The sequence below is a fragment of the Hoplias malabaricus genome, chromosome 18, assembly GCF_029633855.1.
Source record: "Hoplias malabaricus isolate fHopMal1 chromosome 18, fHopMal1.hap1, whole genome shotgun sequence".
NCBI classification, from domain to species: domain Eukaryota; kingdom Metazoa; phylum Chordata; class Actinopteri; order Characiformes; family Erythrinidae; genus Hoplias; species Hoplias malabaricus.
In genome coordinates, this window is record NC_089817.1 from 28105861 (window position 1) to 28124423 (window position 18563).

General features: G+C 43.2%; 1 protein-coding gene across 1 annotated transcript in view; it reads right to left on the minus strand.

Moving 5' to 3' along the window:
- Positions 1-356: 356 nt before the first annotated feature.
- The window catches only part of nf1b (neurofibromin 1b), a 64984-nt gene continuing 46777 nt past the window's right edge, over positions 357-18563 (minus strand). The window contains exons 40-57 of the mRNA XM_066651684.1: positions 17691-17831; positions 16176-16455; positions 14973-15187; positions 14219-14280; positions 13912-14053; positions 13509-13610; positions 12617-12757; positions 12347-12473; positions 11071-11202; positions 10812-10947; positions 10491-10648; positions 10288-10410; positions 9355-9476; positions 8996-9096; positions 7959-8101; positions 6682-6728; positions 6310-6526; positions 357-4447 (exon numbers count right to left, since the gene is read on the minus strand). Of these exons, the coding sequence (XP_066507781.1) occupies positions 4305-4447; positions 6310-6526; positions 6682-6728; positions 7959-8101; positions 8996-9096; positions 9355-9476; positions 10288-10410; positions 10491-10648; positions 10812-10947; positions 11071-11202; positions 12347-12473; positions 12617-12757; positions 13509-13610; positions 13912-14053; positions 14219-14280; positions 14973-15187; positions 16176-16455; positions 17691-17831 (2532 nt within the window). The 3' untranslated portion in view covers positions 357-4304. The remainder of the gene's footprint in view (positions 4448-6309; positions 6527-6681; positions 6729-7958; positions 8102-8995; positions 9097-9354; positions 9477-10287; positions 10411-10490; positions 10649-10811; positions 10948-11070; positions 11203-12346; positions 12474-12616; positions 12758-13508; positions 13611-13911; positions 14054-14218; positions 14281-14972; positions 15188-16175; positions 16456-17690; positions 17832-18563) is intronic.

Consider the following 18563-nt stretch of genomic DNA (forward strand, 5'->3'; position numbering starts at 1 on the left):
TCCCTGTGTCTGCGTGGGTTTCCTCCGGGTGCTCCAGTTTCCTCCCACAGTCCGAAAACACAGGTTGGTAGGTGGATTGGCGACTCAAAAAGTGTCCGTAGATGTGAGTGAATGTGTGAGTTGCCCTGTGAAGGACTGGCGCCCCCTCCAGGGTGTATTCCCGCCTTGCGCCCAGTGATTCCAGGTAGGCTCTGGACCCACCGTTCATTTAGAAGATATTTTTCCAAATATCTTCTTAAAAAAATCATTAAAAAAAATAGACCCAGTGCTATTCGCTGTGAATAAAAAACACTAAAAATCCCCTACACCGTATGAGAAAATGTACAGTTGATCCCAGTAATCCGACCACAGCACATAACCCGGACAGATTTTACTTTATTAGTGTAATGTGTGTAATGTGAAATCAGATGGTAACAGTAATTTATTGTACAGTGGGGTTTTTAAAGTACACAGTTGTCTAGAACTTCAGTTTTTAAACCATCTGCATGTCCCCAACGTTTAACGACGTAATGCGAAGGCGAACGAGATGGATGGCTTCATTAGCAACACAACATTAAGTCATAAGTTTGTTGTACATGTACAGCAATTAAACTGCTTTACAAAAAGCAAAATAATACAATATATCATCACATGTATATACAGTGTAGTAAATATAACTTTCTTTTTTTTTCTTTTTCTTTTTTTTTTACACAAAATTATTTACAGACATGAAGCTGAAGACCGTGTAAAAAAATGAGGGGAAAACAATGGAAAAACAAACAAAGGTTTGGAAAATCAGTTTTGCATAACCTCAGCGGATGAGTTTTTAACTAGTTATGGTGTAGTGAAAGTCTAATATGTGCCTAAACACACATACATTTGCACACATACACACCAACATACACACACACACACACACAGATAGACACTCCCACACAACTCCCAAGTCATTATTGTCTCCACACTTTACTACAAGCCTTCGATGGTCGAGATCTCGGCGTCTAACGAATAGCGCCCTCGGCTGATTAACACTGGTTCATCGTGTTTGATCCAAACCTGACGTTAAAGCTTCGTGAACGTAGTTGGCCCTGAACGACAACAAAAACATAAATTAAGGTTATAGGATTATAAGGCCAAATAATGACAGCATTTACTTCACTGGGGATTAGTATAACAGAACGTGAACGATCTAAACATACACAAAACAAAAGTGAGTGCATGCACAGAAAAGCCCTAATATAGGAGACATCTTTAATGTTCTCCCGTCTCTCACAGAGCCCCCTTCCCTAATGCTCCCCGATGACTTCCATTCTTGTTTGAACAAAGGGTTCATTCCTTCCAAATCCCAGAGAAGCAGACACTATACTGTGGTTATAAGGGGACTGCTCTAAAGGGAAAGAGTGGACAGACTCTGAACATCGCTTTGAGGTTGAAATTGGAAGGGGACAACTGAATTCAATCAAATATTCAAATTAACTAAAGTAGAGAATATATATATAAAACTGCAAAAAAAAAAATAAAATAAAATACAGTAGCTCCATTCAAAGCTTGTGGTCACTAACAGAAAACATCTCAAGTGAATTTTGGCTTCAGGTTTTTATCCCTTTACTCTTTATCTGAACTGATTAAACCCTTAGGAAAGTTTAGAACTTAATATACGACCCCTTTATCATTTACATTATAGGTTCTAAATAAGTACGTTCTAAATTTACTTTAAAGGTTCTGTAGGCAATTTTATTTCATTTTCTATTTTCTACTAATTCAATGAAAACTGTTTAGCCACTGGAGGATGCCTTGACTAATGCAATGGAACAAACTTAGTATCACAAAATAATGAGATAGGATCTCAATATATTGAGTTAGTATCTCTCAAAATAATGAGATAGTATCTCAATATACTGAGTTGGTATCTCAAAATGATGAGATAGTATCTCAATATATTAACTTAGTATTTCAAAATAATGAGATAGTTTCTCAAAATATTGAGATAGCAACTTGCATATTAATGAAAAATAAAACTTAGTGCCTTTTTTGCCTTTATCATTTACATTATAGGTTCTAAATAAGTAAGTTCTAAATTTACTTTAAAGGTTCCGTAGGCAACTTTATTTCATTTTCTACTAATTCACTGAAAACATGGAAAACATTAACTATTTAGCCACTGGAGGATGCCTTGACGAATGCAATGGAACAAACGTTGGTCGTTTTAATGCACAGCCTTCAGTGACTACACAGATCTAAGCTTCAATAACAGACAGACCCTTGATTAAAAATTGCCTAATGCACCTTTACATTTACAGTTTAAACCCATATCACATAATGGTGAAGATGCTTTATGCAAAATACCAGTGGCCCACAAACCATCCCCCAAGAAGATAACAACCCTCCAAACATAAAAAAAAAAAAAAAACTTGGCGTGTTGTTGAGAATCTGGGATTATATTGCACTTCCTAAACTTTGGTTCCGTTAGAAAATCTCTGAACATGTCCAGGTCTTACAATCAACTACAGACAAGGTTCAGAATCATTTCCCTTCACGTTCCTCTTTTTGCTTCGAACGGAGACAATCTCTTCCTTTTTCAAGTATAGGTTCACTGTAAACATCTCATAGGGCTTCGATTCCTCGCTAACGGACCGCAGAGCCGACTAAGTACCGTAACGCTTCTAATGCTTGTGTGATTACACTAAAAAAACCCAGTTCGTTCAAAACTGGACCTCATCTGAACGAATGAGACACCCCCAAACACACGACTGCTTTGATCTTTGATTGTTTAAGTGCTCCCTCAGTCTTCAAGGCCTCCCTTTCTAATCCGAAAATATCCAGACATCGATTGATCACTTATTTTTAAACGTTTGCGCTATGCTTCTATTGAAACTGGAATTATAATCTGTAATAATCGATAGGCAGTTCATTCAGTGAGAGAAAAGCAGTCAAATTTCCTGTTTTAGAAAAACATAGCTGTCAAGAAGTTGTAGTCAAACTTCCCTACAATTAACCAATTTCACATCAAACCACTCTGATTGGCCGTTCTTGACCATTATCACGTTTCCGATTAAATTACGCAAACCTTTATGTCCATAAATCTGTGGACTTCCTCTTTAAAACGAGACACCGGCACATTCGTCTCTCCTGTGTGGCATGGCCCTCGTTTCCAGGAGAAAGTGAACAGAGAAGGTGATGCCCCCTGGAGGTGAAGCGTATGAACTGCGACTTCATCATCACCGTTATTAACTTCACGATTACCGTCTTTAACGTTTGCATTGTGTGACGAACAAATGTCCTTCAGATCCGTTTCTCCGGGTCTAAATCTGTCAGCACAGACCCACATGGAAGATGGCGTGACGCATTGGGACAGATTTCTGACTAATTCCTAAGTCCAAGAGACCTTAAGAACTCGATATCCTTAGGTACCAGTTCATCCCAAAAACCTCTAACACGCTCAATCCCATGCATCGCAACAGTACCTTAACGTTTTGGGACAGCAGTACCATCTATGGATGCAAACCTAGCATCAAAATCATTAAAGCCCCTGATCTATAGGACTGCCTCTAACGGGGACGGTCAATAATGCAGCTGACCCACTGCCGGGACAACAGTGATGTGTCATCAGAGATGGAAATATGCACACTGTAATAGAAAAACATGTATCACTTTAAAACAGGGGACACCCAGTAACCCCCCCAATGCCCCGAGGTGTTGTACTGTTAAACCACAGTGGAGATAAGAACCCCTTACGTTTTAAGCTACTTTGATTTGGTTCCTGTGTTAAAAGACGTTTGTTCCCTGTGCCCTGCCTCAGCTCTCTGCTTTAACAGAATGTACACACGACGAGAGATACCTGTTACAGAATCAACAGAAGTTGAAGAAAACAATAACAGCTGAAAAAAGTGACTTGGTTAATACTTTCTTCTGTTAGATCAATAAAAAATAGAAAGTAAATGACTGCTTTATAAAACGTCTCGACACGCTCCGGACCTCAAACAGAAAACACAAAATAATGAGTTTCAGTGCTTCCGTCAACAACCGGTTTGGAATAAAAAACAAAGAGTTGCGGTGTTCGATAAAAAGATCACGAGGTTCCATTAGAAACACAAAAGGTCAAGGTGGGCTCCCACGTCCCGTCACACACTCAACACTGACCGCTTCACGAACGCAAGAGAACTTGTCCTTATTGATCGTCAGGCAAGTATGGCTGAAGAGGGAGAAAACAAAAAAACCTGAAAAGAGAGAGAAAAAAAGGAGGAACGAGGAGAAGTAAGGAGTGTGGGAGTAGAAATGCAGCATGGCGTGGTGTGGCACTCGGGGGCCACCAGGGGGCGCCATATTCATACGATCTTCTTGATGCTGGGCCTCTTGAAGCTGCCGGCGCTGCGCTGCTTTTGGACCTGACTGGCCGAGCCGTGGCGCGTCCGGCCGCTGGTGGACAGAGTCGTGGTCGGAGACAGCTCCACATTCTCTTTATCGATGCCTGCGGGACCGAGGAAGAGCGCTGATTAGAGCGGTCACTGCTGGTTATATCACTAATGCCATATGATCAAAGCTACAGACACAAAGGACATGACTGAAACTACTGACAGTATATTTTCCTGCAGTAGAAATCAATCAGAAATTCAACACTGAATATTAAGTAGTCGTGCTCTGGTATAGGTTGCGATCCAACATTCATATCTGCACATCCGTCAGTGCCAGTCACAGCCCAGAATTATTTATAAAAAGCAGAAACTGGGAGCATTTCATTAAAAAGAAAGAGAGCGTTTGTTTCCCTCGGTCTGAGTCAGATCCAGACAGTTAGGTGCAGTCACTAGGCCCTCTGGATACACATAATTAAACTGATAATAAAAGAAATGAATCATTTTCACTGGGCGTTTAGCCCGTGATTAGGGGGTTGATGGGCTGCTACCAGAGAAAATGAGATCAGGTGAGAAAGAGTTTTTTTACATAGAGATGGAGATGGACTCAAAGAGGTTCAGAGAAATGAGAGACTGACTGGTTTAACCTTCTCTGAGAAATTAGTTTGGTACACTTATACTGTGTGTGTGTGTGTGTGAGTGAGTGAGTGAGTGAGTGAGTGAGAGACAGAGAAAGAATGAGAGAGAGAGAGACAGATAGAGAGAGAGAAAGAGAGACAGAGAGAAAGAGACAGAGAGAGAGAGAGAGAGAACGAGAGAGAGAAAGAGACAGAGAGAGAGAGAGAACGAGAACGAGAGAGAAAGACAGAGAAAGAGAGAACGAGAGAGAGAGAGACAGAGAGAACGAGAGAGAGACAGAGAGAACGAGAGAGAGAGAGAGAGAGACAGAGAGAGAGCACAAGGGAAGTACAGAGAAAAAGCACAAACTAAAGTGAGGGAGAGAAAGAACATACAAGACAGTGAGAGGACAAGTGACGGACAGAAAAGTATCTCCAAATTATTAATTCATTCATTCATTCATTGTCTGTAACCCTTATCCAGTTCAGGGTTGCGGTGGGTCCAGAGTCTACCCGGAATCACTGGGCACAAGGTGGGATCACACCCTGAAGGGGGCACCTCCAAATTCGAACAAGCAATTCCTATACTTCTCACTTCAAAACGTTTTTTACGCCCGATCCCAATCCGAGTCTTTAATATTGAGTATCTGCCGATACTGCGTCCCGATCCGATAATTATATGTTCCTAGATAGTACTGTTACACAGTGCACACTTCAAGTACATTATAGTTACTAAAATCAGCTCAGAGTATCTCTGTTTGACACGGAATATCTCACATTAAGAAATGAATCGCCTGCATCCAAGCTGCTGCATATTTTTTTTTTTTTATTAAACATATAATGATATATATTCTACCTAGTGCAGAATTGCAGTAGTAGAAATAGAGCATTTTAAAAAGAGTAATATAACCCCAAGTCCACTTTGAAGTGCTCAAGTGAAATAAAACCCACAGTTCCGCTCGGTCCCACTGAGTTACAGCTGCTGCTTCAGACTTTTATGAAAACACTGCAAAGGGCTTTTAATTTGAAGTGACGGATACAGGAAGTGGAGATGTGTTTACGCCCGGTGCCCACTACGGTGGCCTGCAGAGTCAGAACACAACATCATTTACAAAAAGCGTGCTACTTTTAAGAAACCCCGGTGCTGAAGGGAATATTCACATTGGTCACAATCGGCTGGAGAAGGAAGAGGAGGAGGAGGAAGAGGAAGTGTGAGCTTGTCGCCGAGAGGAAATGGGATCAGACTTAAAATCGAGCTCAATACAGATCAGTAAAATAATGCTGTGATCAGCTATGATACACCTCTATGTGATCGGATCGGGACATCCCTAGTATATACACACACACGGGTGCTGCTCACTCACCGGGGGAGTGCTGAGAGGTTGCCAGTGAGGTCATAGAGTTGGAGAGGTTGAGGTTGGCGGTGATGCTGAGCTGGCTCTGGACAGGAGGAGGATAGGGTGAGGTGGGCGTTCGCAGGGCCTCCTCACTGCCTTCCTCATCGATACCCGGCAGATAGGTGTCAATCAGAGCGTCCAGAAACTTCACGATCAGCTCGGCGTAGTCTGGAATCTGAGTTTGCTGTGGGCAGCAGAGAGAGCAGGATTGATCTTTTTTAAGCATGAACGCACAAGCATGAGCCCCCTGACATGGGCCATTTGCTGACCGATACATTTGCAAATGGGGAAAAAAAACACGAAAAAACTGAGTAAGCAAGTGAAATGAAGGCCCTGTACCTTCGAAAAAGGCCCAGCAAATCTCCAGAGTCCATTAAAGCCGAAACCTGCAGGAAAGAAACAGGATTGTGAAGTAGTAGTAGAATGCCTCTATATGCGTTTGAGAAAGTGAGCGAGAGCAAACACTTACTCACTGTCTATCTCGCTTGACCATAGTCTCACTCTTTCACCATGTGATGGAAAGGCATTTACACTGAAATCCATTAAAGGAACACTATGTAATATTTTTACCTTGAAATTATAGCTTTAAAATCGTTGTGATGCTCCACTGACGTGTAATGAGGAAAATAAGAACCTATGCAGTGCTACTCCAGGCTCAGAACTGCAGTAACTGTACTATGTAACTTTCAGAGGAGAGTAAGAAAACAAACCCCTCTAGCAGTTACAGTGTGGTAAAAATTAATTACACTTGGGGGAGCCCAAGGAGCGGCACGGTGGCGCAGCAGGTTAGTGTCGCAGTCACAGCTCCAGGGGCCTGGAGGTTGTGGGTTCGATTCCCGCTCTGGGTGACTGTCTGTGAGGAGTGTGGTGTGTTCTCTCGGTGTCTGCGTGTTTCCTCCGGGTGACTGTCTGTGAGGAGTGTGATGTGTTCTCCCTGTGTCCACGTGTGTTTCCTCCGGGTGACTGTCTGTGAGGAGTGTGGTGTGTTCTCCCTGTGTCTGCGTGGGTTTCCTCCGGGTGACTGTCTGTGAGGAGTGTGGTGTGTTCTCCCTGTGTCTGCGTGGGTTTCCTCCGGGTTACTGGCTGTGAGGAGTGTGGTGTGTTCTCCCTGTGTCTGCGTGGGTTTCCTCCAGGTGACTGTCTGTGTGGAGTGTGGTGTGTTCTCCCTGTGTCTGCGTGGGTTTCCTCCGGGTGACTGTCTGTGAGGAGTGTGGTGTGTTCTCCCTGTGTCCGCGTGGGTTTCCTCCGGGTGCTCCGGTTTCCTCCCACAGTCCAAAAACACATGTTGGTATGTTGATTGGCGACTCATAAGTGATGTAGGTGTGAGTGTGTGAGTGTATGTGTTGCTCTGTGAAGGACTGGCGCCCCAGGGTGTAATCCTTGCGCCCAGTGTTTCCAGGTAGGCTCTGGACCCACCGTGACCCTGAACTGGATAAGCGGTTACAGATATTGGATGAATGGATGGAGCCCAAGGTGCAAAAAAAAATTACTTAGTGCTCCTTTAAAGGATAATAAATTGTTTTCCTTGGAAGTTTTTTACCACAATGTATAATGTATATATGAGACATTTATATAAGGTCTAGTGAAAGCTGAGTATGAGGAATATTTGGGTTTACTCTGCAGGTACGAGGGTTGGTACTGAGGTGGAGACTCCTCATGGTAGACCACACTCTGAACGATGCCGTGTACAGGGTTCAGCAGGTCTGGGTCCTGACACATCGACAGCAGCGTGCTGATCTTTGAGTCCAGGAGGTTGTGGCTAGTTAAAAGAGAAGAAAGAAAGTGAAGCATGTGTGAAAGCAAAATTCAGAGAAAAGGCTACCAAAGAAGAAATGTGGTAAGGCTTGTGGGTTCACAGTATAAAAGTCACTAAAGGTTTAAAATAGCTGATTCTAGGCAAAGCAGGTTTATTTACAGAGCACCCTCCATCCTCAGTGTTCATTTGGAAGTGCTTTACAGAAGCAGTATGAGAATATTACAGAAGTAAAAACCAATCGTCGCTGTCCAAAAAAAAATAACTCTCGCCAAAAACAGTAACTTTGTAAGTGAAGGGAAAAAACCTTCTTTACTTTCAGTGGGAGTCAATGTAAAAAGATGTAATTCCTAGTCATTTTGGAGCGTTTTTATTTGTCAATTCATTATTAAATTTTCACACGAGGTGTTCGAATGATGCAGTAACGTAAAAATCAATATAAACTGAGATGCGTCTTTTCTTTCGAAAGAGACAGTAGTATAACATTTAAATAAATAAATTCTAGAAGATTTTAAAACATATAAAATAGGCAAAAACATAATAAAATATTGCAATAAAAAAAAATCAATGCAAAAAAATGTAATTAGAAAAAAAATCAAAGAGTAATTTAAGAAATAATTGTACGCTGTAGTGCGATGCTAAGTGTGATGCTAAGTGCGATGACAGCCTTTAGTCTAGATTTAAAATAATATTTAATGAAAGCATTGTGTGTAAATATCAGTTAACCACATGTGATATCAGAATCAAAAGTTAGATCACTCCAGACCCCTAACGCTACTTTATTCTACCTCTGTAACATGACTCAAACTGGTACTCGCTGTGGGTAACAGCATCTGCCAAATACTGCAAATGTAAATGTGAATATGTAAATAATCCCCTCAGTCTTATTCGTGCACTTACACGACAGGAAAGACTTTTGGAAAGACGACGCTAGCCTCAGCTAAGAACTCGTAGAGGATTCTCTGGTCAAACTCGTCCGTGGTGTTTTTGACCTGAGTGGCCTGCAAAACAAAGCAATGAGAAACTTTCACACGTCTCCATTTAGGTTCTTGCTTGGGAGTTTAGAACAGATATCGCTAATTAAACCCCTTGAAAGACTTCTGACAAGAGGAACAGAGAAAGCGGAAGAAAAACAAACAGAAAACATTGGTGTTAGACGGGCCGATACACCAAGGAATACTGAAAGAGGAACTGAGAGGAGGCTGGATGAGTACCAAAGAAAAATAGAAACAGAGGGAGATGGAGTGAGAGGGTCTCACCAGTACGGTCAGAAGAAGAGCCTGGATCTTTGGGTCAGTGAGGACCTCTTCGTCCAGCAAAACATTGGACTCTGAGACGGACACTTTCCTCAGGTGGTGGTGCTGCGAGATTCTTTGGGTCTCTACAAACAACCGTACACATAAAATCACCACTCCATCTGTTTTTAAAGCCATAGATCAGTCACAATGAAATACAAATGAAAAAATGATTAGATTTATTTATTTTTAAATCACAGGGATCCAGGGCAATAACAGCCTCTATTATCATCTATTAACATCTTAACAGGGCGGCACGGTGGTGCAGCAGGTAGTGTCGCAGTCACACAGCTCCAGAGACCTGGAGGTTGTGGGTTCGATTCCCGCTCCAGGTGACTGTCTGTGAGGAGTTGGTGTGTTCTCCCCGTGTCTGCGTGGGTTTCCTCAAGGTGACTGTCTGTGAGGAGTGTGGTGTGTTCTCCCTGTGTCTTCGTGGGTTTCCTCAAGGTGACTGTCTGTGAGGAGTGTGGTGTGTTCTCCCTGTGTCTGCGTGGGTTTCCTCCGGGTGACTGTCTGTGAGGAGTGTGGTGTGTTCTCTCTGTGTCTGCGTGGGTTTCCTCCGGGTGACTGTCTGTGAGGAGTGTGGTGTGTTCTCCCTGTGTCTGTGTGGGTTTCCTCCGGGTACTCCGGTTTCCTTCCACAGTCCAAAAACATACATTGGTAGGTGGATTGGCGACTCAAATGTGTCCGTTGGTGTGAGTGTGTGAGTGAATGTGTGTGTGTCTGTGTTGCCCTGTGAAGGACTGGCGCCCCCTCCAACTGGCGCCCAATGATTCCAGGTAGGCTCTGGGCCCATCGCGACCCTGAACTGGATAAGGGCTACAGATAATGAATGAATGAATGAATGAACGAACATCTTAACAGATCCTGAGAGTAGACTGCAGACCAAGGTCTCACCTAATTCATAATCGTTCTCAGCCACTCTCCTCATTTTGGGAGGTGTTGTGATGCCAGACTCCACCTCTGGTCTCTTTGGTGCTTTAGTGTCTGATATTAAGTGGTCAAAGCTCTTCCTTGTACCTGAAAGACACACACGAGGATGGGATTAGTCCGTTTATTAGTGCTAGGGATGTAGGGTATTTTCCTGTGCTGTTGTTTACCGAGGAGTTTTTTGGTGTTGGCCTGAGACGGCTGGCCCATGTCCAGACTCATAGATTTCCGTGTCCGGGGGCTGATCTGCCCCACTATGGGGTAGTGGGCTACCAGATACCGCTCGGAAACTTTAGGAGATGTCCATGGCTGGTTCTCTCGCAACGTCCTGCAAGGAGAAGTACAGGTTTTGTCAGCTGGAAGAAAAGGAAGTGTGCTTCACATTTCAGTTTGATATGGTGTGGACCTTAAATCACATTTAAACATTAACAAAACAATAAACAATGGTTAAGTCTATATTTTATCTTGATGCAGTGCAGTGAGGCTTCCACCTGCAGCCAGGGTCGTTGTTGTGCACCGAGTATGTGTCCATTGGAACATTCTCCATGCTGACATCAGAGAGGAGGAGGGACTTCCTGTGTTTGAGGCTGCAACGGCTACGGACTTCCTCCGACACGGTCAGCAGAGCTGTGACCACCCCAGACCACGAACAAACAAAAATAGTCAGACGATATAACACACTCAGCTGTATAACACATCAGTTACACCTTAGTGGTGGGTCACATAACTAGGAAATGTGCCCCTACTCACCAGCTAAATAGGCCACGCTCTGTGTGTTGACTTCAAATTTGTCACAGTTGAGGTGCTTCCCCACCAACCCAAGAAGCGTGTGCAGGATACGCACCGTCCGAGCAACAATGGTCGGGGAGGGGTGTCTGTAGCCTGAACAGAGCATAAAACACACACTTACACACTGACCGTACACACTACAGTGTCAACATCACAGACCACACGTCATTTATTTTATTTTACACTTGATTCAAAACCAATTAATGTATAACACAATTGTCATTGTCTTCCAGAAGACCAACCCCCAGCTTTTCATAAGGATACATGTTCACATCTTAATGTTTATTACTAGAAATGGGCTTCATTTAATTTCTTCTTACAATTAAAAGAATCCCAAACACATGCACTGACAGTCATTTGAGGCCTGCATTTGTTTTGTGGCCAGTGTATCGTTCTGAGAACTCCAGCAGCTAATATGAAGTACTATGGGTAGATGCTGTTTACCTGAAGGTGACCTTTGTGGTGCAGTGTATAGCTAATTCTGACTAGAATTACAATATTGGTCTGACTTGCTTATGGCAATGACCTCAGACGTATCATAATCAAAGAAGTCTCTAAAGAATCAGAGTGGATACAAAAAAAAAAAAAAAATATATATATATATACACACACACACACACACACACACACACACACACACAGGGGGTCCTCGAATTATGACATTCATCCGTTCCTACGTCGCGTCGTAAACCGATTTTCGGTGTAAGTCGGAACATACGTACATACTGTACGTAAATAACATACTGTAAGCACTTATCCTATCCTAACACCTATCCTCCTCGGTCCGGAGCCGCGTAACCGTGTATTATTCCGCCGCGCACACCACACACGAAGTTCATGTTACTACGTTTACGACGCAAAACCACTTAAGTCGAAACAAGGCTTTATACAGTAAATGGGAGATGTTTCGTGTCGTAACCACGAAACATCGTAACTCGGGACTGACGTAACCCGAGGACCTCCTGTGTATATATATATATGTAATATGTAATATATAATTCAATAATGTAGTTATTGTGACAGGCCTAGTCTTATTAAAACTAATTTATTCACTAACTTGCTAGCTACTTTAGCCTTCCAGTACAATACCAAAAAGCATGAATAGGGCACATCTTGGTGGACTGACTACATTTGGGTTCAGGTTTTTAAATCCTGTATCTTTTTTTGGCAAAATTATTTCAAGATTAAAAATACATAAAATATATTTGACATTGTTATAACTCAACATCCTTGTCACCTTTAAGTAGATGTCCCACAAGAGCAAAGTTGAAGTTGGAGCTGAAGTTGAGACCTACGAAGTGGTCCATCTGCTTACAGTGCCACTCCAAAGGCTTCCGTATCTCCATAAACACCTCCTCAGGACTCTGTAGCAGGGAGGAGGAGAAACGTTTATGTTAATACGTTAATATTTCAGTGCAATGTTAGAGATGTGAAGCTATAAAAGGATACAAAACAATTGGTCTACACATGGTTGACAAATCAAACCGTGTATGAATGAGTCGAGTACCTTGTCGTTGAAAACATGCATGCTATCCAGAGTGTGCAGGTTCTGTTCTAACAGGGCAGTTCCAGCTGAGTACAAGTTCACCTCGTCCAGCTGCAGCACTGCTATCGCCACCCAGAACAGAGCTTTGTGCATTGGAGACTCCTGTAAACAAGGACATAGCGTCATTAGTGTGTAGCACTGAATAGCACCCCTTGAGGAGCAGTTGCTAAACATGAGTGAGTGAGTTACACTTCATTTTTAGACTTCTGGATAACATTAGAATGGGGCAAATCTGTGTTTTAAACAGCTTTAAAGAACACGGGCCATTAATTTACCAAATGGTTTTATAGCAAAATGTTTAATATTAAGATATTTATTTAGTATTTTTGTAAAGTAAGAGCGTGAAAACTAAAGGAGCTTAAATAACATTAGACTACTGCACAGGTGCAATGATGGGCCTCACTAGGGCTGGACAATTGATCGGAAATTAATCGAAATTGACATTCAAACGACTTAATCTTGTCTATACCGATTTTTTTATTCTGTTATGTCCCCACTGTGTGTTTGTGTATAGTTCCTTTAAAAACACGCTACCAAGCTGTAGTCACGTGATTCTGCCCCCTATCTGCCACATGGAAGTGTCTCAAGCAGCTCGTACCAAAGAAAAACACAGCGTCTGGTTTGGACGTGTTGTGTTTGACTATAATTAAGATGGCACTGAACAAAAAGAAGACGAGGAACAAGCTCCCAACACATTACTGACAATATCCCAGCTTTAAAACTGGAGCATATTTACAGCACAAGCCAAAATAATCGCTCATTAACCTTAATCGTGATAAAACGTTAAATTAATCGCGATACTGATTTGCGCTCATATCGCCCAGCCCTAGGCCTCACAGAGCAGGATTCTCACCTTGACCAGCAGGGGCTGTAACTTCGTAAGAGCAATGACGGTAGCCTCGATCAGCACCTGGCTGTTATAATTCTCCGGCCCCTTTAAGCAGCTCTCCAGACCCTGTCCAGAAAGCAGAAGGTCCATTAAACCCAGAGATACCACAAGCACAGCAGTCATCACTACAGTAACGACCAGCTAATTCTCTAGTACAGTCACAGCTGGCTTGAGAAGCACGCTGGCTAAACAACACAACGGGACAATGACTGTTAAATGAGATTTTAAAGGGAAATGTGTTCAACTGAAATGTATAATACATTAATTCTGCCCATTACAACACGTTTAAATCAAAGCCAGGCAAGAGATACCCCTTGGATTTACTGAATTTAAAGAACATATTGGGGGTGTAGAAGCAGATACAAACCCGATCGATGCTGAGCAAGGGGCTGGCCTTGCTGAGGATGCGGATGATTTGCTTTATCTGACCGTGGGTCACTCGCTTGCTGATGCAGCCAAACACTACCAGTGCCCTGGGCTGGAGGGAAGGGTTGTACTGAAAAGCGAATCTGCAGATAGGGACACAGAAATTTAATGATGTTATTGAACTCTAACCTCGTTAGCCACATCTCAACCACTTCTCTGACGAGTTCAGTAAGTGTGAACTATTTTCCCACACCCTGGCAGACGCAGTTCGGAAGTGTAAAAGTGGGCAGTACGTTCTGTTCACTTACTTCTGGGCTAGTTCTGTCCACTGGTCGAGCCATTTACACCCTGGGATGTCTCTCATGCAGGCCTGGAACACACAAGCACCGTCATGTAAATTCTCTTGAGCACTGGTTCGTTTTTGTCTCCACGTGATGGAAGTTGAAATGTAAATTAAAACACGGTTCTCATGACAAAAACCTTTAATGTGAAAAACCCTGGGGTTCTTTTTGAAGCTGCACAGAAAATAACCCACCAGCAGCTGTATGAGGAAGTGCTGAAGATAGTTTTGACTAAAAATATGACTGCCATTTCCTCCCTGAGCGAAGAGAACATCGCAGAAGCCTTCAGTTATTCTGATATTACAATTTCATTTCCTATGTGCTGATTTTGACACACAGTGGCAGTATTCTTTATTATTTTATCTACAGAATTAGATCATCCATGAACACTGGTTTATCATTTATCATCGATGTATGCGCTGCTGCCAAACCGAAGAACACAGGCATAATATGTAGCTTCCACTGGGCAAATGTCACTTTCAGAAAGAGTTTTATCAAACGGTACCTAACCTTTATGAGTGGGAAGCCATAATTCTAAAGGTTAGCCATATACTTGAAGGACTTGCCTTCAGCGCCTTCACACAGAATATTCACTGTTATAGTTACTGCTCATTTTACAGTAGATAAAGGTCTGGACTCCAACCTGCAACGGGAACGTGAGCCCTCAGTAGGGTTTAATAAACGTAAATAAATTTAAAATTGATATCCTGATGGTCCCTACTTCCATGATCTCTAGCAGGGCTTCAGTGACCGTCTCCAGCGAGGAGAGGGCGAAGGTCTCTCGTTCATACGAGCCCGGGGAGAAGGAGCGGTCCCTGTAGCTGGAGCGGAAGGCTATGACCGCTGCAGATTTGACTTTGCTGATCCCGAAGAGTAGGTAGAACTTGGGCAGGGAGAACTCGGTCAGACTCAGTCTCAACACTTGTTTTGTTTCCTCTGGAAAAGGGAAAAAAAAAAAAAAAAAGTTAAAATCGACAGTCTGCTTTACTGCCCGTTTCATTTCACTGAACCAGATAGTGAAGAGTGAAACAGACATCCTTATCCCTGTAGAAGAGGTGAAAAAACAAACCATTCCTTCATTCATTGTCTGTAACCCCTTATCAAGTTCAGGGTCGCGGTGGGTCCGGAGCCTACCCGGAATCACTGGGCGCAAGGCAGGAACACACCCCTGAGGGGGCGCCAGTCCTTCACAGGGCGACACACACACACATTCACTCACACCTACGGACACTTTTGAGTCGCCAATCCACCAACCAACACCTGTTTTTGGACCATGGGAGGAAACCGGAGCACCCGGAGAAAACCCACGCAGACACAGGAAGAACACACCACACTCCTCACAGACAGTCACCCGGAGGAAACCCACACAGACACAGGGAGAACACACCACACTCCTCACAGACAGTCACCCGGAGGAAACCCACGCAGACACAGAGAGAACACACCACACTCCTCACAGACAGTCACCCGGAGGAAACCCACGCAGACACAGGGAGAACACACCACAATCCTCACAGACAGTCACCCGGAGGAAACCCACACAGACACAGGGAGAACACACCACACTCCTCACAGACAGTCACCCGGAGGAAACCCACGCAGACACAGGGAGAACACACCACACTCCTCACAGACAGTCACCCGGAGGAAACCCACGCAGACACAGGGAGATTTTGGGCAGGATATTAGTTCCCTTTAGAGCTAATTATATAAAGGGGCTCTAACTGTGGTTTGTGATTTAAGTCTGAATCACACCGATTGATGCTGAGGTTTAATGAAAATAGTCTCTTTTTTTTTAACTGGAAATGTAAATAATCAAACGCATAATACTTTAATATTACCTGTGCCCTAAAACAAAAATCAACATGACTCGCTGATCGAAACATCCATATATTGAAATAACACACGTGTGTGCTGCCGTTACCGCTGAAGTTGAGCTGTGAGCATGTACAGAGCGAGTGGATGATGTTGATGACCAGGCCGTGGGTGGAGGCACGGAGGGACAGCGGCCCGGTCGCGACTAGAAGAGTGACCACGTGGAAGAGGTAGGGCAGGTGCGCCGCCACGTCCAGCGAGTTGTTGAAGGAGAGCATGAGCATGTAGCGGGCCAGGATGGCAATGTCATCCCACATCAGATGCTGCTCAAGCGTGGGCGTGGGCGACAGGCACGTCTTGTCGATGATCTTGCACATGCGGATAATGACCTGCGGGGCGAGTAAAGAAATAAAGAATTAGGGGTGTCCCGTTCACGCAAGCAGTCCATGTGAATGTCCACCTGCTAGCAAGGTCCCCCTGCCGAAAGATACTTCCAAGATGGTTGACACTGCCACAAACACTCCACATGCTTGGAGGAGAACACTAATTAACACTGGCTCAATAAAATAGCTTTAACAAAGGATCTATCCCTGTATTCCCACTAAATTTTGCAAAGCAGCTCAGTGCTCACTACTACCCCATTAGGATTCATCATCAGCAGTGCTTTCTTTGTACTGGCGTTAGTCAGTGGGGCAGATATACAAAGCCCACTGTTGTAAAAAGCATCCAACAAAGGGCTGAGTGATGCTGCACTGTGCAAAACAAAGTAAAAAAAATAATAATCTCAAACTGGTACAGATGCAGTTACAACACAATGTTTGACACATGTCCACCACAGTCACACACCAGTCATCACAGCAGCCAAAGATTAGCACGTCTGTGTCTCATGAGCCGGTGAAGCGTATGTAGGACAGGAACAGGAAATGAACCCTCTGCAGAAGGCTGTGCAAACCCATGCCCTCCGCAGACAAAGCAGCCCCTTGTTCCAGCCTTCGGGCTCCATCTCCTCTCCTGCTGGCACCACATCACATGGCCCTCACCTCACCTCTAACAAAACCCCATACTCATGCCACAGAGGCAAGACGCGGAAAACAAACCCGACCCCTACACACACACAAACAGACCAGAGGAAATCAGAGAAATTAAAATACCCAGAAAGCTGCGCTGAAATGACTCACAACTGTGACATAATTGGACGCAGAGTTCCTGCTCACCATCCGAGATAAAAATGCTCTAAATGTCGTCTGAGAATAAGAGCATCGGTTATTATTTTTAAATAATATATAAGTTGAATACTTAATGCATATTTCAAACAATAACATGGAGGCACCAACGACAAATATTCACAGATATTTGGTCAATGACCCCTAAGAGAAAGTGTGATGCACGGTGGTGTAATAGGAGACATGTGCACAATACGAGAAGAAGAGAAGCATGTGGTAGACACTGACAGCTTTAAATGTTCATCTGTAGTAAACTAGTGCCTTGTGGGAACGAAATTAAGATGTAAGTCAAACATTGACGGTTTTCTTTAACGTTTTATAAAAATAAAAAAGTAATCTTTCTCTTGCATCTTGGAAACGTCCCACATGAGGGAACACAAATGTGTCTGTCACTTCCGGACCTTGCTCGACACCAGTTTGACGTTCCCAGAGGCGAGGGCCACAGCGGTGTCGGCCATCACTTCAGCCTTGATGGACCCCAGTCCTCCTGTCGCGCTGGTCTTAATGAAACTGTCCAAAACGACATCCAGCAGGTCTGTGATCTGAAGAGCGAGGAGAAACAATAGAGATAACTTCTATCAAGATCTGAAGCACACAACATTTCATCCTAGTGTTTGAGAGTGGAGTGTTTATATAAAGGGCACTACAGATAACACAGATCATGCCAAAAATTGTTGTACTGAATGTGAAAGCTTATATCGTGTTACTTTTTGCTAAGTCAGGGGTCATCATTTACATTAAAGTAACACTATGTAATATTTTTACGTTAAAATTACGGCTTCAAAATCATTGTGGGGTTTCACTGAAATGTAACAGGGAGAATAGAGCCTATGTCATTGCTAATCTAGCCTCAGCACTGCAGAAACGGCACTATGTAACTTTTGGAGGAGGGTAGGAAACCACTTTTTTTTTTAAATATATTTAACAATTTTATACAAATTTATGGATTGTTTATTGTACTCTTTTAAAACTGAGACAAACAACTAAAGCAGTGCACACACAAAATCAACATTTGATCCTTTAAATAATTTAGTTCAAATGAGGAAACGACACCCTGGACATTAAAATTGCTACTTCTGGAATTTAATATTCTTCAGTCACCCAAGTCTTCCTCTTTCATTAATACACCAATGCTTTGCATCCACTCACTGAAAAAGTCCCCACACCCGTGTCACCCACAGTATTCACTGAAGTATGAGACAGTTAGGCTTCCCCTAATGCTCTATAACTGGTGGTACTCTGATGGCACTTCAGACACAGGAGGACAGGATTTG